At 33.4% G+C, this 26,417-nt stretch overlaps 1 protein-coding gene across 1 annotated transcript; it reads right to left on the bottom strand.

The window, feature by feature from the left end:
• Nucleotides 1-290: 290 nt before the first annotated feature.
• LOC123669034 (putative serine protease K12H4.7) lies at nt 291-24,743 on the bottom strand. Its single transcript, XM_045602700.1, has 9 exons — nt 24,321-24,743; nt 23,883-24,070; nt 22,268-22,503; nt 21,378-21,513; nt 20,818-20,965; nt 19,813-19,972; nt 19,302-19,434; nt 2,139-2,308; nt 291-2,059 (listed from the first exon to the last, which is right to left on the bottom strand). Exons 1-9 carry the CDS (start codon nt 24,531-24,533, stop codon nt 1,947-1,949), a joined length of 1,497 nt encoding a protein of 498 aa, XP_045458656.1. The 5' UTR covers nt 24,534-24,743; the 3' UTR covers nt 291-1,946.
• Nucleotides 24,744-26,417: the final 1,674 nt, after the last annotated feature.

Raw genomic sequence — 26,417 nt, 5'->3', positions numbered from 1 at the left:
TAAATAAGTATGTATAAATGTGTATATGTGGCGAAAATTATGATAGTCCGATCAATTATAATCATGTTACTTGACTTGTATATAACGTATAGCTTAACATGCGCCAGGAACAGCTAACATCGCGATACTCGGTGACCGTTTATCACAAATATGGATTGAGCTCTTTCATGAGGGTGGATGATGTACTAAGATGTTTCAAGTCTCGCGAGTTAACAATTCTGTCGCATGTTTACTACCGTGTTGCTAAGCGAGTTTTCCTTGACGCGAGCAATATATTAAAAATACTTATATTGTTAATAAGGCAAATTTTATTCAGGTAATTTCGTTTCTTTTTTTTTTTTTCAATAACGGGAGCACTTGTTTTTAATAGTCACGTCCGAGAGAACAAGAATTGTGTTAGTTTTTTCGGAAATAGGTTAAAAAACTAACGCTGTTCTTGTTGATTTGTCTAGTCCAGTAAATTTAATGTCATAGCATTATTAGCATCAATAAAGCAGTTCACCCAACACTCGAGGTCGTATAATATAAGGACTTATGATAGATCGTGCGAAGTTAAATAGGTCGATCCGACAGTTATCTACAACTAACAAACTTGCGCCGTTCTTAAAATTCAGTATACGTTCATTATTTTTTATTAATGAGATTATATATTTCATGACCTTAATATTCTTTCTAAACTCATCCATTTAGATATTAGTTTGAAATATGGCGAGAAGCGTTTTAACAAATCGAAAGAACCGAATAATTATCGTTATCATGTTAAATCTTGGCCTATTTAAGTTGTTTTGTGGCAGTTATTGTTAAAAATCGTAATCATTATAATAAGTGTATATATTGTTACACGGTTCTTTCGATAATTAAAATCTAAGCATCTATATACTATACTAAATTACTAATGCAAAACCTTCGCCTGTGTGCAGCTGTTATTAGCCGTTCGTTCACTTCGAAAACAATACCGTCATCAGACGTTCGAATGGCACACAGGGAGTGTAAACATATTATTATTTACTATTTTCATAAATGCGCATCTATGTCGGTCCAAGTAATGTATGACTTTACAATTTTATCCCTCTAACAATGTTTCATATTATCTTTGATCTGATCGCCATGGCATGTAATCATCCATTATTTTTTTTACTTAAATTAAACGCAAACAAAATAGAGAGACAGTTAAGATACCACATTAAAACAAATTAATTATTTAAAAAACCTATGCTTTTGCTTTTACTAAGTATGTCTAAATGTTCAGTCGTTTAGTCTATTATTATCATTCAAAATAAAATAAAAAGAGACTAATAAAAATATAAAACGTACAGACGCAGTCTTGGCGCGGAATGGTTATCTCTTATCTTCTGTCTTCCAACAGTGACTTCATTATAAAAATAAACACTCTAATTGTCATTCGCATAAAACCTGCCTAACTCCCCTTCCTCCCAGCTCATTCCATAGCCCCCTTCTATCCCCAGCCTGACCCCCACCCAGCATTCTCCCCCCCACAAAATTCACCGCAAAATTTAGCGAGTTTACGTTTAGATGTTATAGCGTTCAACTTTTTCCATTTAAGGCAAACCTCTTCGTGAACGGAAACAGCACAGCGAGCCCAAACAGAAGATGGATTATCTTCAAAATGAAGAGGTACCGCGTCCGTATGCTCCGAGCGACACTTAGATGTCCAATATTCTTCCAAAGTTAAGCCAATCGTGTACACATGGCGAAACGTATTATATTCGTGATGCATAAATGCGCACTTATATCGGTTCTATTAAGATTATATAATAATATCGTATATTAAAATTAACACCGAATAGACACGTAAAATTTATTAGAAGCCGTAAATCGTCGAATAAAGTCGCCCTGGTAAAGTGAAGCCGTTACGTACGCCGTCGTTTCCGTCGTCCCCACATGATGCGGGACTTCCCTCTTCAGAGCCTCGTGACACCTACGGGTCAGGGGAGGTTGAGCCAGGAGCCGAGGTATTGGCGGATCTCCGCCCGTGCCTCTACCAGTTGAGCAGAATCCGCGGCGCTCGGAGGATACATGTTCGCACAGTGTGCCGTGCCTAGAGAAATATTGTTTCAATAACCAACTGTATACCAACTGTTACACGTTGTGTACATATATATATTATTATAATTTACCTTCGATAAAGATGGCAGGCGCATCGTCGTCCTCAGTTGTTGTCATTCCGAGCGCGTGCCACGGATCCACCGATCCGTGGACGTACGCAACTCGTTTTGCGTCTATGGTTAGACCACCGTAGACGTTGTTCGTCCAATCCGCGACCTCGTTTACGAAGCCGGCGTCGAATCTAGAACAAAATCAGCCTTTAGCATAATTTTATTGACCAGCACTTAAATTGCTTTCAGAAAGCCAGACTGTGTGTTACAAAGGTTCTAGATACTTTCACGGAAATCCTAAAAATGTGCTTATTATACACAAAGATGCGCTAATAGACTTGGCAACTAAGTGAGACCAATAGACGATAGTTTGTCATCCCAGCGCACGCGTCAAACAACTTCATGGCAAAAAGTCCATAGAAAAAGCGCTGATTAAGGCAAATCAATACATCGGAGCATGTCTAGTTCGAACTCGACTAGAAATTGATATTGCAAATAATAAAATCTTACAAAGTGCGTCTAATTACATGCAAATAAGAAAAAAGAAAGATTTCTCACTGCCAAATTCACTTTAAAAAAAATGATTACAACTTTTTGCAACTTTATGTTCAACTATTTTGCACTTCCAGGACAATGCCACTTCACTTAACCTGCCTAAGAGATCTATCAAAAATCAGACTCGATTAAACAAGATTCGTAATGATAGACCTCATACGGCGCACGCGCTAATAAAGGCAAAATCAATATATCAACGCTCCTGGGCTCTAACTCAACTAGAATCGATAATACATGAAACTATACCCGTTATAACGAAGGATTTGCTAATAAAAACTACACTGACTTTAATAGCACAAATATGATTACCGTCCTACGCAAACACTCGACTTATCCATGAGATTTCACGAACTCGACTGTCTGACAACAAAGGAGCTCAAACGCGCAAGCGCTAATTAAGGCAAATCAATACATCGGCGCATGTCTGGTAAGAACTTGACTGGAAATCCTTATTGCGCAAAATTAAATCTTACAAGTGCGTCTAATTACATACAAATATTTGAAATAAAAGAACGATTTCTCACTCCCAAATTCACTTCAAAAAAAAAAACGATAATCACAACTTTTCGCAAATTTATGTTAAAACATTGTACACTGCAAAAAATACGCCACTTCACTTAACCTGCCTACGAAATCTATAAAAAAAAAAACTATTTAAATTTACTTAGCGACTTATGATATACCTAGGGTACAAATTTTAACGACTTACTCTCGGCTCTTAACAGACTCGACTGAACAGGACACGCAATGATAGACCTCATACGCGCACGCGCTAATAAAGGCAAAATCAATATGTCGACGCATGTCTGGACCCTGACTCAACTACAAATAGATAATGCATACCTACAATCGAAATGTAGGGGCGTCTCAAAAAACAGATTAATCATATATTTAGGAAAGAAGTAAACAAATATGATCTAGTTTTATCTTGTGAAATTCTTCACATCAAAAACCGACAACATAGCACTTGACTATACCCGTTATAACGAAGGATTTGCTAATAAAAACTACACTGACTTTAATAGCACAAATATGATTACCGTCCTACGCAAACACTCGACTTACTCATGAGATTTCACGAACGCGACTGTCTGACAACAAAGGAGCTCATACGCGCAGGCGCTAATTAAGGCAAATCAATAAATACATCGGCGCATGTCTAGTAAGAACATGACTGGAAATCCTTATTGCGCAAAATTAAATCTTACAAGTGCGTCTAATTACATACAAATATTTGAAATAAAAGAACGATTTCTCACTCCTAAATTCACTTTAACAAAAAAAAAAAAAAAAAACGATAATCACAACTTTTCGCAAATTTATGTTAAAACATTGTACACTGCAAAAACAATGCCACTTCACTTAACCTGCCTACGAAATCTATAAAAAAAAAACTATTTAAATTTACTTAGCGACTTATGATATACCTAGGGTACAAATTTTAACGACTTACTCTCGGCTCTTAACAGACTCGACTGAACAGCACACGCAATGATAGACCTCATACGCGCACGCGCTAATAAAGGCAAAATCAATATGTCGACGCATGTCTGGACCCTGACTTAACTACAAATAGATAATGCATACCTACAATTGAAATGTAGGGGCGTCTCAAAAAACAGATTAATCATATATTTAGGAAAGAAGAAAACAAATATGATCTAGTTTTATCTTGTGAAATTCTTCAGATCAAAAACCGACAACATAGCACTTGACTATACCCGTTATAACGAAGAATTTGCAAATAAAAACTACATTGACTTTAATAGCACAAATATGATTACCGTCCTACGCAAACACTCGACTTACTCATGAGATTTCACGAACGCGACTGTCTGACAACCAAGGAGCTCATACGCGCAGGCGCTAACTAAGGCAAATCAATACAACGGCGCATGTCTGGTTAGAACTTGACTAGAAATCCTCATTGCGAAAAATTAAATCTTACAAGTGCGTCTAATTACATACAAATATTTGAAATAAAAGAACGATTTCTCACTCCTAAATTCACTTTTACAAAAAAAAAAAACGATAATCACAACTTTTCGCAAATTTATGTTAAAACATTGTACACTGCAAAAACAATGCCACTTCACTTAACCTGCCTACGAAATCTATAAAAAAAAAAAAAAACTATTTTAATTTACTTAGCGACTTATGATATACCTAGGGTACAAATTTTAACGACTTACTCTCGGCTCTTAACAGACTCGACTGAACAGCACACGCAATGATAGACCTCATACGCGCACGCGCTAATAAAGGCAAAATCAATATGTCGACGCATGTCTGGACCCTGACTCAACTACAAATAGATAATGCATACCTACAATCGAAATGTAGGGGCGTCTCAAAAAACAGATTAATCATATATTTAGGAAAGAAGTAAACAAATATGATCTAGTTTTATCTTGTGAAATTCTTCACATCAAAAACCGACAACATAGCACTTGACTATACCCGTTATAACGAAGGATTTGCAAATAAAAACTACATTGACTTAAATAGCACAAATATGATTACCGTCCTACGCAAACACTCGACTTATCCATGAGATTTCACGAACTCGACTATCTGACAACCAAGGAGCTCATACGCGCAGGCGCTAATTAAGGCAAATCAATACATCGGCGCATGTCTGGTAAGAACTTGACTAGAAATCCTTAGTGCGCAAAATTAAATCTTACTAGTGCGTCTAATTACGTACAAACATTTGAAATAAAAGAACGATTTCTCAATCCCAAATTCACTTTAAAAAAAACAATAACCACAACTTTTCGCAAATTTATGTCAAAACATTCTACACTGCAAAACCAATGCCACTTTACTTAACCTGCCTACGAAATCTATAAAAAAAACTATTTAAATTTACTTAGCGACTTATGATATACCTAGGGTACAAATTTTAACGACTTACTCGCGGCTCTTATCAGACTCGACTGAACAGGACACGCAATGATAGACCTCATACGCGCACGCGCTAATAAAGGCAAAATCAATATGTCGACGCATGTCTGGACCCTGACTCAACTACAAATAGATAATGCATACCTACAATTGAAATGTAGGGGCGTCTCAAAAAACAGATTAATCATATATTTAGGAAAGAAGAAAACAAATATGATCTAGTTTTATCTTGTGAAATTCTTCAGATCAAAAACCGACAACATAGCACTTGACTATACCCGTTATAACGAAGAATTTGCAAATAAAAACTACATTGACTTTAATAGCACAAATATGATTACCGTCCTACGCAAACACTCGACTTACTCATGAGATTTCACGAACGCGACTGTCTGACAACAAAGGAGCTCATACGCGCAGGCGCTAATTAAGGCAAATCAATAAATACATCGGCGCATGTCTAGTAAGAACGTGACTGGAAATCCTTATTGCGCAAAATTAAATCTTACAAGTGCGTCTAATTACATACAAATATTTGAAATAAAGAAACGATATCTCACTCCTAATTCCCTTAAACAAAAAAAAAAAAACGATAATTACAACTTTTCGCAAATTTATGTTGAAACATTGTACACTGCAAAAACAACGCCACTTCACTTAACCTGCCTAAGAAATCTATAAAAAAAAACTATTTGAATTTACTTAGCGACTTACGATATACCTAGGGTACAAATTTTAACGACTTACTCGCGGCTCTTAACAGACTCGACTGAACAGGACACGAAATGATAGACCTCATACGCGCACGCGCTAATAAAGGCAAAATCAATATGTCGACGCATGTCTGGACCCTGACTCAACTACAAAAACATAATACATACCTACAATCGAAATGTAGGGGCGTCTCAAAACACAGATTAATCATATATTTAGGAAAGAAGTAAACAATATGATCTAGTTTTATCTTGTGAAATTCTTCACAGCAAAAACCTACAACACAGCACTTGACTTTACACGTTATAACGAAGGATTTGCAAATAAAAACTACATTGACTTAAATAGCACAAATATGATTACCGTCCTACGCAAACACTCGACTTATCCATGAGATTTCACGAACTCGACTGTCTGACAACCAAGGAGCTCATACGCGCAGGCGCTAATTAAGGCAAATCAATACATCGGCGCATGTCTGGTAAAAACTTGACTAGAAATCCTCATTGCGCAAAATTAAATCTTACAAGTGCGTCTAATTACATACAAATATTTGAAATAAAAGAACGATTTCTCACACCTAAATTCACTAAAACAAAAAAAAAAAAAACGATAATCACAACTTTTCGAAAATTTATGTTAAAACATTGTACAATGCAAAAACAATGCCACTTCACTTAACCTGCCTACGAAATTTATAAAAAAAAAAACTATTTTAATTTACTTAGCGACTTATGATATACCTAGGGTACAAATTTTAACGACTTACCCGCGGCTCTTATCAGACTCGACTAAACAGGACTCGCAATGATAGACCTCATACGCGCCCGCGCTAATAAAGGCAAAATCAATATGTCGACGCATGTCTGGACCCTGACTCAACTACAAATAGATAATACATACCTACAATCGAAATGTAGGGGCGTCTCAAAAAACAGATTAATCATATATTTAGGAAAGAAGTAAACAAATATGATCTAGTTTTATCTCGTGAAATTCTTCACATCAAAACCGACAACATAGCACTTGACTATACCCGTTATCGTTATAACGAAGGATTTGCAAAAAAAAAAACTACATTGACTTTTATAGCACAAATATGATTAGCGTTCTACGCAAACACTCGACTTATCCATGAGATTTTACGAACTCGACTGTCTGACAACTAACGAGCTCATACGCGCAGGCGCAAATTAACGCAAGTCGATACATCAGCGCGCATGTCTGGTTAGAACTTGACTAGAAATCGATATTGCACAAAATAAAATCTTACAATCGCGTCTAATTTGATACGAATATTTGAAATAAGAGAACAATTTCTCACTTCCAAATTAACTTTTAAAAAAAAACGATAATTACAACTTTTCGCAAATTTATGTTGAAACATTCTGCACTTCAAAAACAATGCCACTTCTTTTAATCTGCCTAGGAAATCTATAAGAAACTACTTAATTTTTCTTAGCCATTTATAAACTACCTAGGGTACAAAGTTTTATGACTTACCCGCGGCACTTATCAGTCTCGACTAAACAGGTCTCGCAATGATAGACCTCATACGCGCACGCGCTAATAAAGGCAAAATCAATATGTCGACGCATGTCTGGACCCTGACTCAACTACAAATAGATAATACTGTTAAGGACACACAAAGAAACTAGCGCCATCTAGCGGCAAACATTGAAACCACGCAAAGACAGAGACCGCATGAAACTCACTACTCAATACTAGATGGCGTTAGAGGAACTATTGTGGAACTATATAGAAGTATAGTTTCGAAAACCGGGTACATGCGCGAACTTTCCAGAATGGTCTGGGCCTCGTGTCGGCCGATATAAATAGCCGCAGGTAGGCGAGCGAGTTCAGTTCAGTTTGACCGATCTTCGAGGCGACTTTAAGAGTGAAAACTAGTGATCAAGAGTGGTACCAGCGAAACCTGCGACATTGGCTACGACTTAGGACATTGTTAGTGCTTAGTGTTTGAACCTAGTGCTTTGTGTTGGACCTAGTGCTTGTGAATAAAGTCTTGAACAGAGTCAGCAGGTCTTTCTCTCCAAATCCTTCGAACCCTAACACGTGACAATACATAACTACAAGCGAAATGTAGGGGCGTCCCAAAAAACAGATTAATCATATATTTAGGAAAGAAGTAAACAAATATGATCTAGTTTTATCTTGCGAAATTCTTCACAGCAAAAACCTACAACACAGCACTTGACTTTACCCGTTATAACGAAGGATTTGCAAATAAAAACTACATTGACTTTAATAGCACAAATATGATTACCGTCCTACGCAAACACTCGAATTATCCATGAGATTTCACGAACTCGACTGTCTGACAACCAACGAGCTCATACACGCAGGCGCTAATTAACGCAAGCCGATACATCGGCGCATGTCTGGTTAGAACTGGACTAGAAATCTTTATTGCACTAAATTAAATCTTACAAGTGTGTCTAATTACATACAAATATTTGAAATAAGAGAACAATTTTTCACTCCCAAATTCACTTTAAAAAAAAATCGATAATCACAACTTTTCGCAAATTTATGTTGAAACATTCTGCACTTCAAAAACAATGCCACTTCTTTTAATCTGCCTAGGAAATCTATAAAAAACTATTAAATTTTTCTTAGCCATTTATGAAATACCTAGGGTACAAAGTTTTATGACTTACCCGCGGCACTTATCAGTCTCGACTAAACAGGTCTCGCAATGATAGACCTCATACGCGCACGCGCTAATAAAGGCAAAATCAATATGTCGACGCATGTCTGGACCCTGACTCAACTACAAAAACATAATACATACCTACAATCGAAATGTAGGGGCGTCTTATAAAACAGTTTAATCATGTATTTAGGAAAAAAGTAAACAAATATGATATTTTGTTTTATCTTGTGAAATTTTGCACATCAAAACTCGATACTATACACTTGACTATCCCGGTTATCGTTATAACGAAGGATTTGCAAAAAAAAAAACTACACTGACTTTAACGGCACTAATAAGTGCACACTCTTACACAAATACTCGACTTACCTACGAGATTTCATGGACTCAACTGATTCTGAGAATCAAGAAGCTCATACGCGCAAGCGCTAATTAAGGCAAATCAATACATCGGCGCATATCTGATTAGAACTTGACCAGGAATCGCTATCGCACAAAATCGCATCAAGTACAATCTTATAAACGTGTTCAATTAAATATATTATATATATTTGAGGAAAAAAATGTTAACACCCAAATTTAATTTAAAAAAAAAAGATTATTACTACTATTATAAATATAATCAAACATTGTTCATTTCAACAAATAAGTGAAGCTACTTATGACTTTTCTAATTACGTTTGACGATTTACCCGCGGATCTGCCAACTACACTGCACACGCGCATGCTCCATATTAGGTAAAAATCAATGTATCAGCGCATGCGTAATCATAAAAAAAATCGTTTCAGCCTGTAATATCCCACTGCTGGGCATAGAGCCCTTTTCCCATGTAGGAGAAGGATCAGAGCTTAATCCACCACGCTGTTCCAAGGCGGGTTGGCGGATAAAAAAATAAACACATTTTAAAATTTATTTCATATAATAAATGGAATGATTTCTGCCCTCTGGTACACGTATAAATATAAAAAAAACACGTTGATTAGATGGTTAGATGAAAATAAAGAAATTCTCATGACAAAAATATCGCTGGTTTAAGGATTCGATGAATCAAAATTACAAACAAGGAGTATCAAGCTAATAACGCTCATAACACAACACATCAGGTCTCAAAACTCTACCATAATACGATATGCATATTTAAAGATTGACTACAATATCAAACAGAACAAAACCAAAACAATTTTGTGATCGCGGATAATAAGCAACACCTAACAATGGAACAAAGCTTACTACTTATAAATTTTAAGAAATCATGTGAAATATTCACTTAAGAGCAAAACACGAAGTATTCACTATTATAATGAAACAACTTTTTCGGATTTTATCACGGTTTATATAGTTTTTTTAGAAGCCCGACGTTTCGGATATTTTACGACAAGCATGGTTACGGGCGGACACTATTACTAAACTATTCACTTTTGCCTGATTGTCTTGTGGTTGATGTAATGAAAGAAATTAGGTCATAGATATAATAATTGTAATATTATAATTTGCAATACAAGCTGGACCCTGCGGTTTCATTCGCGTTGATTTGAAGAAAAAATAGCCTTCCTTCTTTTTAAAGTATACCTAACCTTTCTTTTTAAATAGTTTAATTTTTTTAGTTGCGGTTGTCGGTAGAGCAAGCAATTATCTATAAAATGATATATAATTTATGTGGAGTAATTGTAAGGTTTTTTTTTCTAAAAAGGGAGGCAAACATTAGGCCAAACAAAGGGAGGCACCTTAGCGTATTTAATATAAGTATATAATTATAATGATTTAATTATTGCTACGATATTACAATGTGAAGTTAAAATGGTGACTGACGACCGAAAATATAATAATTTATTAATCGACTATGTAACATATCGAATATCGATTTGTTTCTAGATACAATATGGACAGTGATTTTGTTTGCATTAATAAAAGACAATACGTAGGCACACACTTTTACTAAAGGTTAAATAAAATTTATTTATACTTTCGAAAATAATTGTGTTTGCTCGCAAACGAAAAAAAAACCGACTTCAATTACATCGACGAGTAATACAACGTGGATCGACGAAAAAATAGTCAAGTAACTACGCATTATGAAACATTACTCAAAAAGTAGTTATCAGATCTCAATAAAATTTATGTTACCACATGACAAACACCAGCTTTCGATTAAATTAAAAATTATTAAAATCGGTACACCCAGTAAAAAGTTATTGCGGATTTTCAAGAGTTTCCCTCGATTTCTCTGGGACCCCATCATCAGATCCTGGTTTCCTTATCATGGTACTAAACTAGGGATATCTTCTTTCCAACAAAAAAAGAATTATCAAAATCGGTACACCCAGTAAAAAGTTATTGCGGATTTTCAACAGTTTCCCTCGATTTCTCTGGGATCCCATCATCAGATCCTAGTTTCCTTATCATGGTACTAAACTAGGGATATCTCCTTTCCAACAAAAAAAGAATTATTAAAATCGGTACATCCAGTAGAAAGTTATGCGGTATAATACAACGTAGGTCGACGAAAAAAGCGTCAAGTAAAAACGCAATATTAGATATAACTCGAAAAGTAGTTGTTAGATCTCAAATAAATTTAAATAGGACCAATTGGCACACACCACCTTTCGATTAAAAAAAAAAATTAGTCGAAATCGGTCCACACGGTCAAAAGTTCTGATGTAACATACATTAAAAAAAATACAGTCGAATTGAGAACCTCCTCCTTTTTTGGACGACGTACCTGCGCACCCCTAAAGAGCTTGAGTAAATCGAAATATAGTGCGCTCTGCGCAAGTGTTATTTTCAGAAAATCAATGAATTGACGCAAGCTCAATCTTAATTTTTTTGAGATCTGATAACTACTTTTTGAGTAATCTTTGATAACGCGTAGTTACTTGACTATGTTTTCGTCGATCTACGTTGTATTACTCTTCGATGTAATTGAAGTCGGTTTTTTTCGTTTGCGAGCAAACATAATTATTTTATTTTTACACCATAAGTTATTACCAATATGTAATAAAACCTTCTCCGAAACACGCTAAATCTTATGGTAAGTAAAGGTAATAATTCCGATCGGTTCAGTAGTTTTCGCATTATAACCATATTATATATATTAGTATAGATATATATAAATATATGACTGTAGTATATAGCAGCGCACTTGAATTAAAAAACAATATATCGAAAAATTATTATTTGCAAATTTTTATAATTTTTGATATCATATTCAGTGTAAATAAGATAAAGTACACGATTATATATTTACACATTGTAAACAGTTTTTTTTTAAACACATCACTTAAAATCTTGATTTGGAAGAGAACATAACAGTAAGAAGAAAAAGAAAACATAAAACGAAACTTACCTGTGAATCTAATACTTGGCTTAAACCTATACAATTGTTTTAACACATAAGCATTTACGTAGTAGATACAGATTCAATATTTACATTATAAATGAAAATTATTTAAATATCTATTAAAATATATATATTTATAATTATATTATTTGTAAATAAATCGTAGGGTGTTTCTATAAACACAAATATATAAATCTATATAGTAATCTAAATGTTTCACTGCCCACGTAATCACAAAACACTTAAAATGTTAACAATAAAATATTATATTCTTAAATATGAATAATAAGACGGAAATAGAACTGATAAGGGCATTGTAAGAACAAAATATGAGCTAGCTCAAGGACTCATCAAAATGGCAGTTGCAATCTAAGAGCGCATGTGTAAATTATGCAAAATCAATGCATCAACGCATGCCTAGATGAAAAATCGATTCAGCATATTCCGGGTAACAGAATTGTGCCTTTTATGCAAACAAGGATTGCCTTTTAAAAATATGGAATTAATAAATTACTTATAATTTTACGTTATATTTTTTAAAACCGTTCGTTTCGTACATTTTCGTCATAAAATTGGATAACTAATAGAAACATATGTAGATCAATTGGGAGTCTAATTGTTAGGTAACAAAGACAAAATTTAGGTAGCATTAGCTACACGAAAAGAGACAAACGGCTAATTTCGACTTCATTGCGTGTTAAAGTCCAAGATCCCAGTTTCCAGACCTTCATTATTTTCTAATCGACAAAACTGCTCTATCCTGGATCCTGACTTCCTGTCATAAACCTTTTTTGTCTTATTTTATATCTACAGACCTTAAAACTATTTTCTTCAAATATTTTTTGTGCCCTGTTCATTTATATAACCAATTGATAGAAACAAGCATTGAATAATCAAAATTTCGTGCGCATCCCTTGCACCAAATTGCGAATCAGACAAAGACAAATCTATTATAGCTCTAATAATATTTTAAAGCATTTACACAGTAACAACAAAATATATATATATATATATATATATATATATATATATATATATATATATATATATAACTGCTAAGTCAATAAATTTATATGGACAACTATGATATTTTTTACATTAAAACTAGCTGTGCCCTGCGGTGACACATGTGTTAATATGAGGAAAAAATTTAGGCTGCCTCGGTAAATTGGCTATCCAACACAAAATAAATTTACCAACTTAAACCAGTAGGTCCTGAGATGAGCGCGTCTAAAAAAAAAAACAATCAAACATTTAAGCCTTATAACATTAGTAAAGATATGATGTATATTAACATGTTTAAAGTACTAAATTGTGTTATACAAACCGATTTCATGTAACTCGATAAACTGCAGATTCCTACCCATCCATAAATGTGTTAATAATCATTTCAAGAATAAATACTTCACATTATGAAATACGAAATCAACATTTAATAAAAATAAAATGTACGTTGTTACGAAACACGCCTGTTGAATGTGCTTTGAAAGAAAGACTATCTGTTGCTTATTTTATAGACATATACACGATGCGCAATCAGGACGCGCGTGTTATGCGCAAGTCAATCCCGAGCGTCTCACTCTGTATTGATTTTTAAATCAAATACATAAATAGCATTTAGGTTTAAATAATAGAATTTAGTGCTGAATACGAACTTGTAAATATCAAAGTTCAATAAAAGATCAGAAATTGTAGAAAATTCAAAAATAGGATCATGTTTTAATTAGGGGCAGAAGAGTATTTTAGACGACCAAAAGTTATAAAACAAATTTTTTGTCTAAGATCTCATGAATAATTCCTTAAGGCAACCATAAACTGATATATATAACGACGAAATGAAAACATAATGGAAGCCGGTTTATAATGAGATAAAAGGTTAATATTTCAATTGCCTCGGTGAAATCGAAAACATTATACCTCGAAAAATAACCATCGTATGAACTCAATGAACACTATCATATAAAAATTTGTTTATACCTGTACAATAAATACAATTGTATAGTGAAAAATTATAGTTCAATTTTTTTATGGTAGATAATTTAAAATTCGCCAGCAAAATCGTAAATAAATCGTACACAATCTCTATAAGGTTCAAATTAATCCAAAAAAGGAAGAAACAACATTAAATAATTAAAATAAATAAATCATAATTGCTTAGGCTGTAGTCGCGCATCATCACAAGACAAGAGTGCGCATCATAGATGTCATAGAATATTGATCTACTTGTGAATGTACTGCGCATGTATGTTTGCACGTAATTGCACATTACAGTATTTTATAATTCTATAACAAGGAAAATAAATGTTCGCATTAAAAACTAGGAACACAGCACAGCCAAGTTTCGAAAAAGAAGAAACACTAACAAAATATATAAGAATTTTTTTTTGAAATTTTTACTTAAAAAAAAAATTAAACTTACCCCATAATTCGCATAGTTCGTAGCGGTTACTGCTTTTTATTACTGCACGTAAAAATAAATCAATAGTAAGATTGAGCAAGTCAAACGAAAAAAAAAAAGAAACGACAAAATTTAAACTAAAGAAAATACTACTTTGCCGGATGGATCAGCAAAATATTCTAAATCAATAGTAAATAAATTGAAAAAAGATAAAAGAACTTGACGTCGAGGTTTTTGAACCGGAACTTGTTCACCATCTTGTTCATTATCTTTTTCATCATCGGTAGGTTGATTCATATCATTTGGCAATGTAGGCTCGAGAGAACCCGACATTTTTCTAACGCGGTTATTCCTCAACTGAACTAAAATACGGGTTTGGTTTTGTATACTTACTGCGCAAGCTTGAAAATATCGATTTCGCCCACGTCAAACGGCGAAAATTTTTATCTTTAATTTCTTATGATGTAAAGTAATTAGTTAGTAAAAACCGAAAAAAATTATTTAATCGATTGGCATAAATTTATTGCGATTTTTTAAATAAAATTTGTCTTAATCTTAAGTAATAAAGTCTATCTATCTGATTGATTTTAAAAAGGCTTTATATTCATTTTATAGCCTAAGAACCCGTAAGGGCTTCGGCATTTTATAAAATATAATTTTTCTCATCGCATGCAGCTTTCTCCCGATACCGTAGGAGCAATGGTCAAATATGAAGTTTGCAATGGACAAATGCAAACTAACTTTAATCATTTTATGAAAATAAAGCGTATTTTTTTTTTATATTTTTTTCGAAGTAATATTAGAAATCACCTCAACCATTGATGCAACCTTATGTAACTTACGCCACAGTATAAAAATGAATTTTATCAATACATATAATAAAAATGTAACGGATCGCTGTCTGTACATGGAAAATATATGAGAAAAAATATTATTGGGACCTTTATCAACGCAAACAGCACTCAAAACAATGATTGTTAGAATTTTTATCTGTCTTTGTGTTTGTGCACGCTAATCTCAAAAACGGCTTATCCGATTTAGATGTAGTTTTCACTAATATATTTACTAATATATCAGTTCATAAATAAAAATGTTATGCCAATTTAAATAATCACGTTGAACATGTAAATACCCAAAATGCGGACGAAGTCGCAGGCACAGCTATTATATTTATGTGTTATTTGGGTAGTCAATAGATGATATTTCTTCAGTATGTCCAGACAAACATTTAAACTGGATGTGAGTGTGACCGCGAATCAATTTTGTACGCCTTTGATACCTGGTATGAGCCAAAGTTCACTATGAGATAATCTTCATAAGTGGATTCATATGTGCCACTACTGATGTTGAGAGCATGTGCTGAGAAATTTTTAAATTGTCTGAAATAACGTATTCCTCAGACGAATGGCGTAAATTTAATCAAATAATTAAATATCTAGCCGCTAAAAGTGGGCACGCTTTGAATATTGTCGCCATTGTTGATTTTGTAACAAGAGTTGCATTTAGAAATTATACTTCTGAACATAACGTACGATCTATTATTGTAAAAATGCAGTCGAGACAAAAAAAGATGATTTATCACTATTACACAAGCTTATAAGTTATGCTTCAAATTACATTGGTTTTACCGGATTATACCTTCTGCTGGATTCGAAACTGCACAATAATGGTACGACGTAACGGACCTAACCTATAATCCATGTAATAAAGATGAATCTTTAAATAAAATTATATAGGAAATATGCGAAAATTATTATTTTTTATATCTGGTTACGTTCCTTTGTTTACTTAAGTAGATGTGTATTGCAGGCTGGTTGGTTAGGTGGTTTATTGTATATTTTGTGTATTGGTTCTCTTTGTGTATTGGTTCTCTTTGTAATCTACTCAACATTACTTGAACGAATTTTAAAAAAGTGCTTGCAGATTGTGGTTAAACAAGAAAATAAAACCAATAACAATTTAAGAGTACCTAAATTAATTACATAAATTCTAGTAGCTAACTACTAATATTACTAACATATCTAACACTAGTGCTGATGCTGTGACTTCCTGCTTAGCATCCTGAAGTTATTTAAACTAGACTGTTTCCCTGTCTACATCTTTCTATAAAGATTCAACTTCCACAAACAAATTTCAAAGCACAGACAAAAATGATCCAGCTCTCTGGTTTATAACTCAAGACTCATAGATATTTTTTTCAGGAAATGGATTTGAACTAAATATTGACGACAAAAAATTTTCGAAATCAAAACGAAAAGTCGATATGAAATCGATATCGTTTTATAGACAAAGATTATTTTTAAAGTTACCTCATAAATAGGAGTTTCCCGAAATTACTTAACCACATGTGTGAAATTGATTTCCGAGGCTATAAGATGGATGCACGGGGCTATAAAAGTAGTATACAATTATCGATTATTCTGAGTAAAATACTCGTCAATATTTCGACTTTCCTTAAAGTAATGAAATCTGTAAAGTACATGAAAACAAAATTTGACATTCATTTTAACTGTGTACTAAAAATTCAAGGTGTTTTTAAGTTTATTATTACATATGGGAAGTATCAAATGTCAAAGAATTGATAATTTTTGAAATAAAAGCGAACAACTTGGTTTTCAGTGTTTTTTCCTGACACATGACAAAGATTTCAAAACGACCGTCTCATTTCTCGTCTGATAATGTAAGTGATCATCGCAAACAGGAAATAATTCCAATTGTAGGTTATTTTAATAATAAAATTAGAGAAATATATTATACTCACGGAGAGTTATCAATAGATGAACCTCTAGTTCCTTGGAGAGGATGAATAACATTCAAACAATATATTTCCGGTAAGAAACATAAACAGGGTGTGAACAAAAATACAGACATGTAAAGTTATACATTGTGTGTGAAAGTTCTGATTCTGGTCTAGTCGTATTACTACAACAACTATATGAACGGGGTAAATCACAAAGATCAGATACTGCCTTACTATTCTTGCTCATTGAGGACATTCAAATTGTACATCAAAATATGGATTAATTTAGTTGAAACTTTGGTTTTTAATTCCTTCAATTTATAAAACATACAACTATCATCTAGAAATTTTAAAAAACTTAATTGGAAAACCCCAAGAGAGAAGTTCGACAACGCCAGAAACAAATGATTACCTGAAATTATACCAAGAAATAAAAATGTCCTATTTAGTAAACAGAAAGATTTGCCGACAATGTTACAAGGTAGGAAAATATAAACATAGTAATTACTGTTCCACATGATAACCACCCACTTGCATTAATGTGTGGACCACTCACTTCTAGCATGCTCTCTTCGCTCCTCAAAACCAACATGGGAGTAAAGGTACCAAAGCTTATAAGAACTTATTCGCGGCTAGGTGGTGCTTACAGCTCGGGTACTGTTGTAGGACGTAAACTATTCAAAAATGTCGCAATCCTTTCTATAGTCGCTACATTATTTACCAAAAATATGGAAGGGAATGATTGCTTAGAAGAGGAGTTAAAGCTTGTGTTAGGCTACATGCTGAGAGCACCTTACCACGCTAGACGACCCACAGATCGAATTATGATAATAACCATTGAAATTCTTATCAAGTCTGATAAAGCATTCTATTTTCTCAATTTTATAAACAACTGTGTTGTGTATGTACGAACGCGACGACTATTATGTGGTCATAAGACAAAACTAAAGCATGAACGAAGACTACACACACCTACAATGTATTTATTACCACTTCTTTATTCGCCCCTATAAATATGCTGGGCGGGCAAACACTAGATGACCCCAGAGTGTCCAAAAACGAACACACGATCACCTAATAAAAATCACTTTAGAATTGAGTGGAAAAACGTTCATAGAAAGAGCAATTGAAGGGGTCACGTTCTAGATGAGAAGTAATACTCCGGACGGAGGGTATTTCACATGTTTAAGGAAAGTATTTCTCATTCCTTACTTGGAGTAAACAAAAGGCTGGAGCAAGCTTCGATGTATAAATAAACTAACACACTGTAATAGTAATAATTGTTACATGCAATGCAAAAAATGTTTTTTTCATTGTAACAATATTGAGGACAAGACTATGTCCTTATATATATATATATATGATCGAATTGAGGAACCTCCTCCTTTTTAACCGACTTCAAAAAAAGGAGGAGGTAACTCAATTCGACCATATATATATATATATTATGTATGTTCGGGGATAACTCCGTCGTTTATGAACCGATTTCGATAATTCTTTTTTCGTTGGAAAGGAGATATCCCTAGTTTGGTACCATGATAAGGAAACCAGGATCTGATGATGGATTCTCAGAGAAATCGAGGGAAACTCTCGAAAATCCGCATAAATTTTTACTGGGTGTACCGATTTTAATGATTTTTAATTTAATCGAAAGCCGATGTTTATCATGTGGTCACATTTAAATTTCATCGACATCTGATAACAACTTTTGGAATAATCTTTGATAATGCGTATTTAATTGACTTTTTTTGTCTATCTACGTTGTATTACTTGTCGATATAATTGAAGTCGGTTTTTCTTTGTTTGCCTGCAAACACAATTATTAAAGTCGGTAAATAAATAAACGAAGTTCACTTACTTGGGTCCAAATATGTCTTGACATTGTTGAATAAAGAAATCGATGGTGAAGTGATTACCAAAAACTTCAACTTCTCCCGATGATGTTTGGTAGAAACCAAACTCTGTACAAGTCTGGTACATCCATTGACGAGCTGAAAAGGAAACAATTTACAAAATTTATTCTTGACTAGCTGTGCCTCGGTGAGCACGTTAAGCTATCGGTAACGGTTGTTATCATAAATACCTGACAACGATTGTTACTTATAGTAGGGAAAATATCCACCAACCCGCAGTAGAGCAGCGTGGTAGATTAAGCTCTGATTCTTTTCTTACTTGGAGAAGTAGGCCTATGCCCAGCAGTGGGATGTTACAGGCTGAATGCAATAAAAAATTTTGCCTACTGTTTTGTAATTTACAGTAAAAGGTTTAATGGGGCACTTATTCTAGGGCACAAATGAATCCCTATATGATTATGTAGAATGAAATCAAAACTAGTGTAACCGGGTAGTTTGATTTGTCATTATTCATACCTCCTTCCGATCCCCAAGTAACATTTCTTAGTTCCTCAATCATACTGTTGTAGCTATAATCCAGGCAAGTTTGATTTGTTTTATCCAGAATCATCGTGTTAAAAGCAGCTAGCTTTTTGTAAGCTGGACCACCTTCAGGCTGTGTTAACATTTGACACACCTAAAAAGAATAGCATAAAAAATTATTAACTTTTTTTATACAATTAAGTTGGCAAATCAGAGGACGGCTCACCTGATGGTAAGCGTTTACCATAGCTTACAGACGGCTGCAACATCAGAAGCATCGCAAGCGCGTTGTCGACCCTACCTACAATCCCCCCAGGAGCTCTGATCACCCTAAGGGGCAATAATTCCCCAGTCAGGCTGCTGGAGGTTTTGAGTAGGACATTTCTTGCTCTGCTCAATTTTTAATTTACCCAAGTACAAATGGCTATTATATAAAAGAGCCTACCCTAACCAAACTTTAACTTTATATGAAGATAATTAACTTAATATATTTTATTATTAGAAACATAAGTGTGCCCACAGCCGTATTTCACTGTACCACACACGGTGCAAGATCTCAACATGATTTCGGTTGAAAGATTGGAGTCAAAAGAATGCATCCATCATAGCGCCGGCCTCCCAGCATGGAAACCATTCTTATAGTTCACTTCAGTAGGTAACTATACTAATTATTACATTACTGACAAATTAATTGAGGGCTGGCAATGTGATGTCTGACATGCAGTAATTGTGTTTATATAATACTAGCTGATCTTGCAAACGTTGTATTGCCATATATATTATTAATCCCCTTAATCCCCCCCCCTTATAACTTAGGGGTATGAAAAATGGATGTTGGATGATTCTCAGACCTACCCGATATACACAAAATTTTTTATAAAATCAGTCCAGCCGTTTCGGAGGAGTATACTAACATTGTGACATGATGGTTTTACATATATATAAGATAACAAAATAGTTGCCAGCTATATTACTATAGTAATTTAAGATCACATTTACCGTGTTAATAGTAAGATTTTTATATCTAGTATCAGCACTTATACGGTTATCTTCATTGTATTGAACAAGATCAGCAAAATCATCTGCAATTGAATTGTAAAAGTTTTTGATGTCGTTTTTGGTAGCTTTGGAGAATGGCTTGCAGACTCTGAAAAAATATGTGAGATTTTGATAATATTCCTATTTTCTCAAAGTGTGTGCTCATGCAGCGGTGATTGGGGTCTGGTTATCTCTCCTTGTGGGTCTTCCCATCATGCCTCGGACAGCATGTTTAAGCTATCAGTTCCAGTTCATATCATATAAACCTGATAGCAATCAATGATTGCCAATCATTACTCGTAGTATTACGTCATAGAGAATATTACCGCCAACCCACAATCAAGCAGTGTGGAGAATTAAGCTCCGACGCTTCCTCTAAATGCAGAAAGAGGTCTAAACTTAGAAGTGGGATGTAACAGGCTGAATCATAAAGTATCTTTTTAATAGAAAGTAAGCTATTTATAAGAATGTGACTTGACTAGAGTTTCTATAATTATATTACATGTTCATTTTATTTTTACCTAAATTCCTTTTCAATAGATACAGGGTCAGATTCCATCATAGTTTCGATCTGTTGATGAGCCAGTTTTAACTGTGTAACACATTCTTCAGTGCCAGTTTTCTCTCGTAATGCATTTACAACAACTTCAAAGTATTCTGAAAGTATTTTTTTTATTTATTAGGTACCTATAATACCTGTTTCATTTTTTGTATTTAAATAATAGAATTAAAATAAATAAGAAAAATTCATTACTTTTCATAATTTGCTATTTTGTGCTATATTTCTATAAGTTTCAGAATTCTGACACACATTATATTACATATATTCTAAGATATAAACTTTTTCACAATAATCAATTCTTCAAGAATAAATCACTACAAAGATGGTGAAATATCGTAGTAAATTTTCGTGCATAAAAAAAGTTTCCCTAAGTGCAAGTTAGCTTAAAAAAATGGCAATATAATGTTTAACAATCTAATCACAACAATTAAATCAATATTTAATAAAACTAAAATTTGTAAATAAATAACTATTTGTGTATTATCTTAAATTGCTGCTGATGAAATAGTCATTAATGGTCCCAAGGTGCCCACAGAGGGCAGACCCTAAAAATAAAAATCTATACCAATATTATAAAGCTGAAGAGTTTGTTTCTTTGTTTGTCTGTTGCACGCGCTAATCTCAGGAACTACTGGTCCAATTTAAAAAATTCTTTCAGTCTTAGATAGCCCATTTATCGAGAAAGGCTATAGGCCATAAAATATTTTAGTACCTCTTTTTTCTTAAATTAACCTGGGTGAAACTGCTGGGCACAACTAGTATGTAATAAGTTGTAGAAGCTTGCGCTGAGTGCATAACGCGCAAGTTACAGTCCTGCTTGTTAGCTAGATATGTAATAACTTTTCTTACCCATGAAGTTAACTTTTGCAAGCAAAGGTCCACTAGAAGATATGGAAGCATGGACCAAATGCGGATACTTGAGCCGTAACCAAGCTGCAAGAGAACCTGGGTATGATCCACCAAATGCAATCCATTTAACTTGTCGATTGAACTTGTATTTATCATTCATACTCTTGATGAAGTATGCTAAATCAGCAAGCGCCTGGTTGGATGAGAGGTATTGTAAATTCTTTGTGCTGAGATTCCTACAAGAAACAATTACCAATTTTAATTTCTATTTAAAAATCTTATACTAGCAAGGTGGGGAAACTGACTTTGGAATGAGATTTTGTGTTGATAAAAAAAAAGCAAAATATCGACAAATATCAACAACAGAATATTTTACATTTAAAACTCAATGGTCATTTTTTTTTAAATTAATTTTGTATAATAAATGACATATTGTATTATATATATACAGGATAGCTTATTTCATGAATGTGGTAACATATAATTTTTAACAAAAAAGATGTCACATTTATGTCACACTAGATTTAAAGTGACCTTTTTTTAACCTTTCTTTATTAATAATACAGACACATCGTATGTATCTGTATTATTAATATATGTTCTATAATTGCGGTTACTTGACTGATAAGCAAAAACACAAACAATGTTATCAAAACTCTGAAGTACTCAGAAGCATAACTAATAGCTTCAATACTGATTAATCATATTTTGTATTAATTTCAATTACATTTTCGTTTTATTAGAAAGCATTAAGTTTCTAATAAATAATAAATAAATAAACGCTTCACATTCAACAGCCCCCAGTAGAGTTATCTCCTCTGTTGGGGGTCCGAAAACACAATACACAAGAGCAAACGCCCAGGGCACGGCAAAGATCTGTATAGCTAATACAAATGTTTACCATGTGTGGGGATTAAACCTGCAACCGCCAGCACAACAGCTACAAACCAGTGCTGAGACCGTTGCACTGACGCATCGATAAATAATATCTATTAGCTTTCTAATATGTTTATTAAAACATTTCCAATTTCTCCTGCCTTAATTTGAGTAATTTAATAGTCAATTCGTATTACATAAAGATGATGTAAAATATCTATTATTAGTATTATTATTATTATTTATTATTAAACCTTTATTGATGATAGAGTTAACAATGTTTTATATAATTCAGTTCATCCCTTATCTATCTATCATACATATCACAAATTTGTCAAGGGGCACAGTTTGCAGTCTTGACAAATATTTAACAGGAATAAACTATATGACAGCAAGAGAAGCAAAAACAATTTCTTTTAGTAGCCTTATCTATGTTTTTAAGTCAGGAATTCTACTGTATGAAAGAAATGTGTGTGTTTCATAAAAAATGTTTGTACAGACAGTTTTTTTTATTAATTTCAACTACTGTTATCCTCAATATATATACTGTGAAATAGACACCAAATATCCAGTAAAAAAACCGTTTGTCTGTCTAAACATTGTTTAGCTTAATATACATAAACACATAGGAACCACTAAAGCCAGTACAAGTAAAATTGTACGGGTTAACTTATTTCTGATTAAAGTTACAACACATATTCACATATTATCTTATATAGCCAAGTAACAGTATACTAACTTAGTTGGATGACTTTCACCATAGTATCGGTGTTCCAATTGAATACAAAGTGCATTAAAAATTATAGCATATTCTATCCAAGCACCCTTTACCATCCATCTTGCATCGGCTGGACCCTCACCGCCTATCATCAAGAAAACTGGCCCAGGGTTATTGAAATCATAAAAGCTTTCGTTGACAAAATAGCGCTGAAACATAGAGGTGGCTAATAAAAATTTGCACCTTTATTAAAAAAAAATAAACGTAATATTAAAATAATATTTAAATGTATATATATATATATATATATATATATATTTTTTTTTTTTTTTTTAATAAGGATATATATATAGATAATAAAAACTAAAAAATTCATTGAAATCAGAGAAATGATACAAGACAAAGTAAGAATATATTTTAATAGGCTCTATAATCTTACCGTAATCATTATATACTCACTTGTTTCCAAGTTCTTGAATCCGTCACGCTGAAATGGTCCAATTTTTGTTTGAACCATTGTGCAGGGGGTAATTCATGTATTTTTTGATTATCTGCTCCGCCCGGTGCACCTAAATTACCGCCTTTACTTCGACCTAGTCGAAAATGTCTACCGCATTGTATCTCAGCTAATAACGTAAAACTTATTAAACTAATAAAAAGAAAACGATCCATTGTATGTACATCCAAATTCTATATACAACTATTCTATTTCAATTCCAGTTACAGACAAAGAGTATAAAGTTACAGACTTATGATTATGAAGTTATGACTTAAAACGTTACTAAAATAAAAAACTGTTTAACGGAAAGGGAAACAACATAGTAAAAAATAATATTAAATAGAACATAGACCGATTACTGATTACATTATTAATATAAAATTATAAACATTACGTTTACGTCAGAGGCTCTTTGGTCAGAGGTTCCCAACCTTGTCTGGGTCGTAGCCACCTTGCCATGTTTTTCGGTTTTGAGTAGACCCCCGAGGTTAGTGAAGTTTAGTATTAAAAACTCAAAGTAAAAAAAACATGTAAGTTTTTTACATTTTTTAATTGAATTTAAATTAAAACTACTCAAAATAAAATTTATTTTTATATATTTATTAATTGAATTTAAATTAAAACTACTCAAAATAAAATTAAGTTTTATACATTTATTTTTTGAATTTAAATTAAAACTACTCACAATAAAATTTTGTATCTGTTATATAAAATATTCGTAACTTAAAATAAACAAAGCAATAAGTAAATGTTTTTAGTGAGAAGGATGAACCTGACGATTTAATAATAAATTATCAACATTTGGCGTCAATTTTGTAAGGTTTAATTTACTTAATAGGTACTTTTATAAATAATGTATATGTTTTTATATTATAAGATAGTATAATGTAAGTAAATAGGTACTATCAGTATTTGTTGTGATCCATTATCGTGGACTTCAGGTTGTCATAGACCCTTGGTGGTCGATATAGACCACCTTGGGAATCACTGGTTTACGTCCGTTTCAATTTCAAAGTGCTTGTTGATTTTAAAGCGTGTTATACATTATATATGTAAAGGTATAAATGTAAAAAAGGTGTAAAAAGTATTTAAGGAGAATAATTAAAAGGCTTAAAGCGAATTCATATGTAATTTATTAACTTAAAAAAAAAATACATGATTTGATATAACTAAATTCCGTTTTACTTAGGATCAGGCCAGCGTTCCCATTCGTCACATAATTATCGTAAACATCACATAATTTGAAGCATTGTACCATGGAGCATGGAGAGAGCTCCATGCATTGTACGATCGTACATCCACGGTCTTATATACAGGTCAGGAAACTAAGTCCAATCAGGCTTGCCAGAAAGTTTTCATTCAAGTCGCTCCATCTATGATCAAAAGTCGCAAAATATTCTTAGCAGTCGCCCAATGAAAGTTTGAAAATACACTAGCATCTGTCTTTCAGTTTTTTATGACAGTCTATCATAACAGACTCGAAATTAAAAATTATTTATTTAAAATATTATTAACTTACATGATGTCCCAAGATACAAAAGATAAAATAAAAGATACAGATAAAATATATTGACTCAATTTCAAAATTAAAGGAAGCTTATTGGGACATTAAAAAAAAAACAATATTTTTTGTAACGGTTTTTGTACTTTTAACTTGTTGCCAACGCTGAGGATTAACAAGAGCCAATTTGCGACTTGTCGCCCAAACTTAAAAAAAGGAGCGTATCCATGAAAGAAATCGCCCAATTCGCGACAAATCGCCCCATCTGGCAACACTGAGCCCAATTTCAATGGTGAGACATTAGTACGTTAATGTCATAACTTTTCGTTCGCGTCAACGCCGCTGTACGTCACTGCTATCGATGTGTGCGGTCATGTGGCTCTGTGCGCAGTGCGCACTGCGCCACTGCGCGCACCGGGACACCGGTTGAGTGACGCTTTAATTTAATTGCTTATATTTTAAAACATAAATGCGTGATGTGTGATAGAAAAAGAGACAGAATGCTATTCTATCTTCGTTGCACAGCACACACGGCAATCATCATGCCTCTGGAGGC

Source organism: Melitaea cinxia, chromosome Z, assembly GCF_905220565.1.
Source record: "Melitaea cinxia chromosome Z, ilMelCinx1.1, whole genome shotgun sequence".
Lineage (NCBI taxonomy): Eukaryota > Metazoa > Arthropoda > Insecta > Lepidoptera > Nymphalidae > Melitaea > Melitaea cinxia.
This window is presented reverse-complemented; position numbering and strand designations above follow the sequence as displayed.

Coding starts and splice junctions, on each gene's coding strand:
- LOC123669034 (XM_045602700.1), bottom strand. CDS start 24,533: ATGGATCGTTTTCTTTTTATTAGTTTAATAAGTTTTACGTTATTAGCT. Junction 21,514..22,267: donor TGCAAAAGTTAACTTCATGG/GTAAGAAAAGTT, acceptor AAATACTTTCAG/AATACTTTGAAGTTGTTGTA. Junction 2,060..2,138: donor GCCTGCCATCTTTATCGAAG/GTAAATTATAAT, acceptor ATATTTCTCTAG/GCACGGCACACTGTGCGAAC.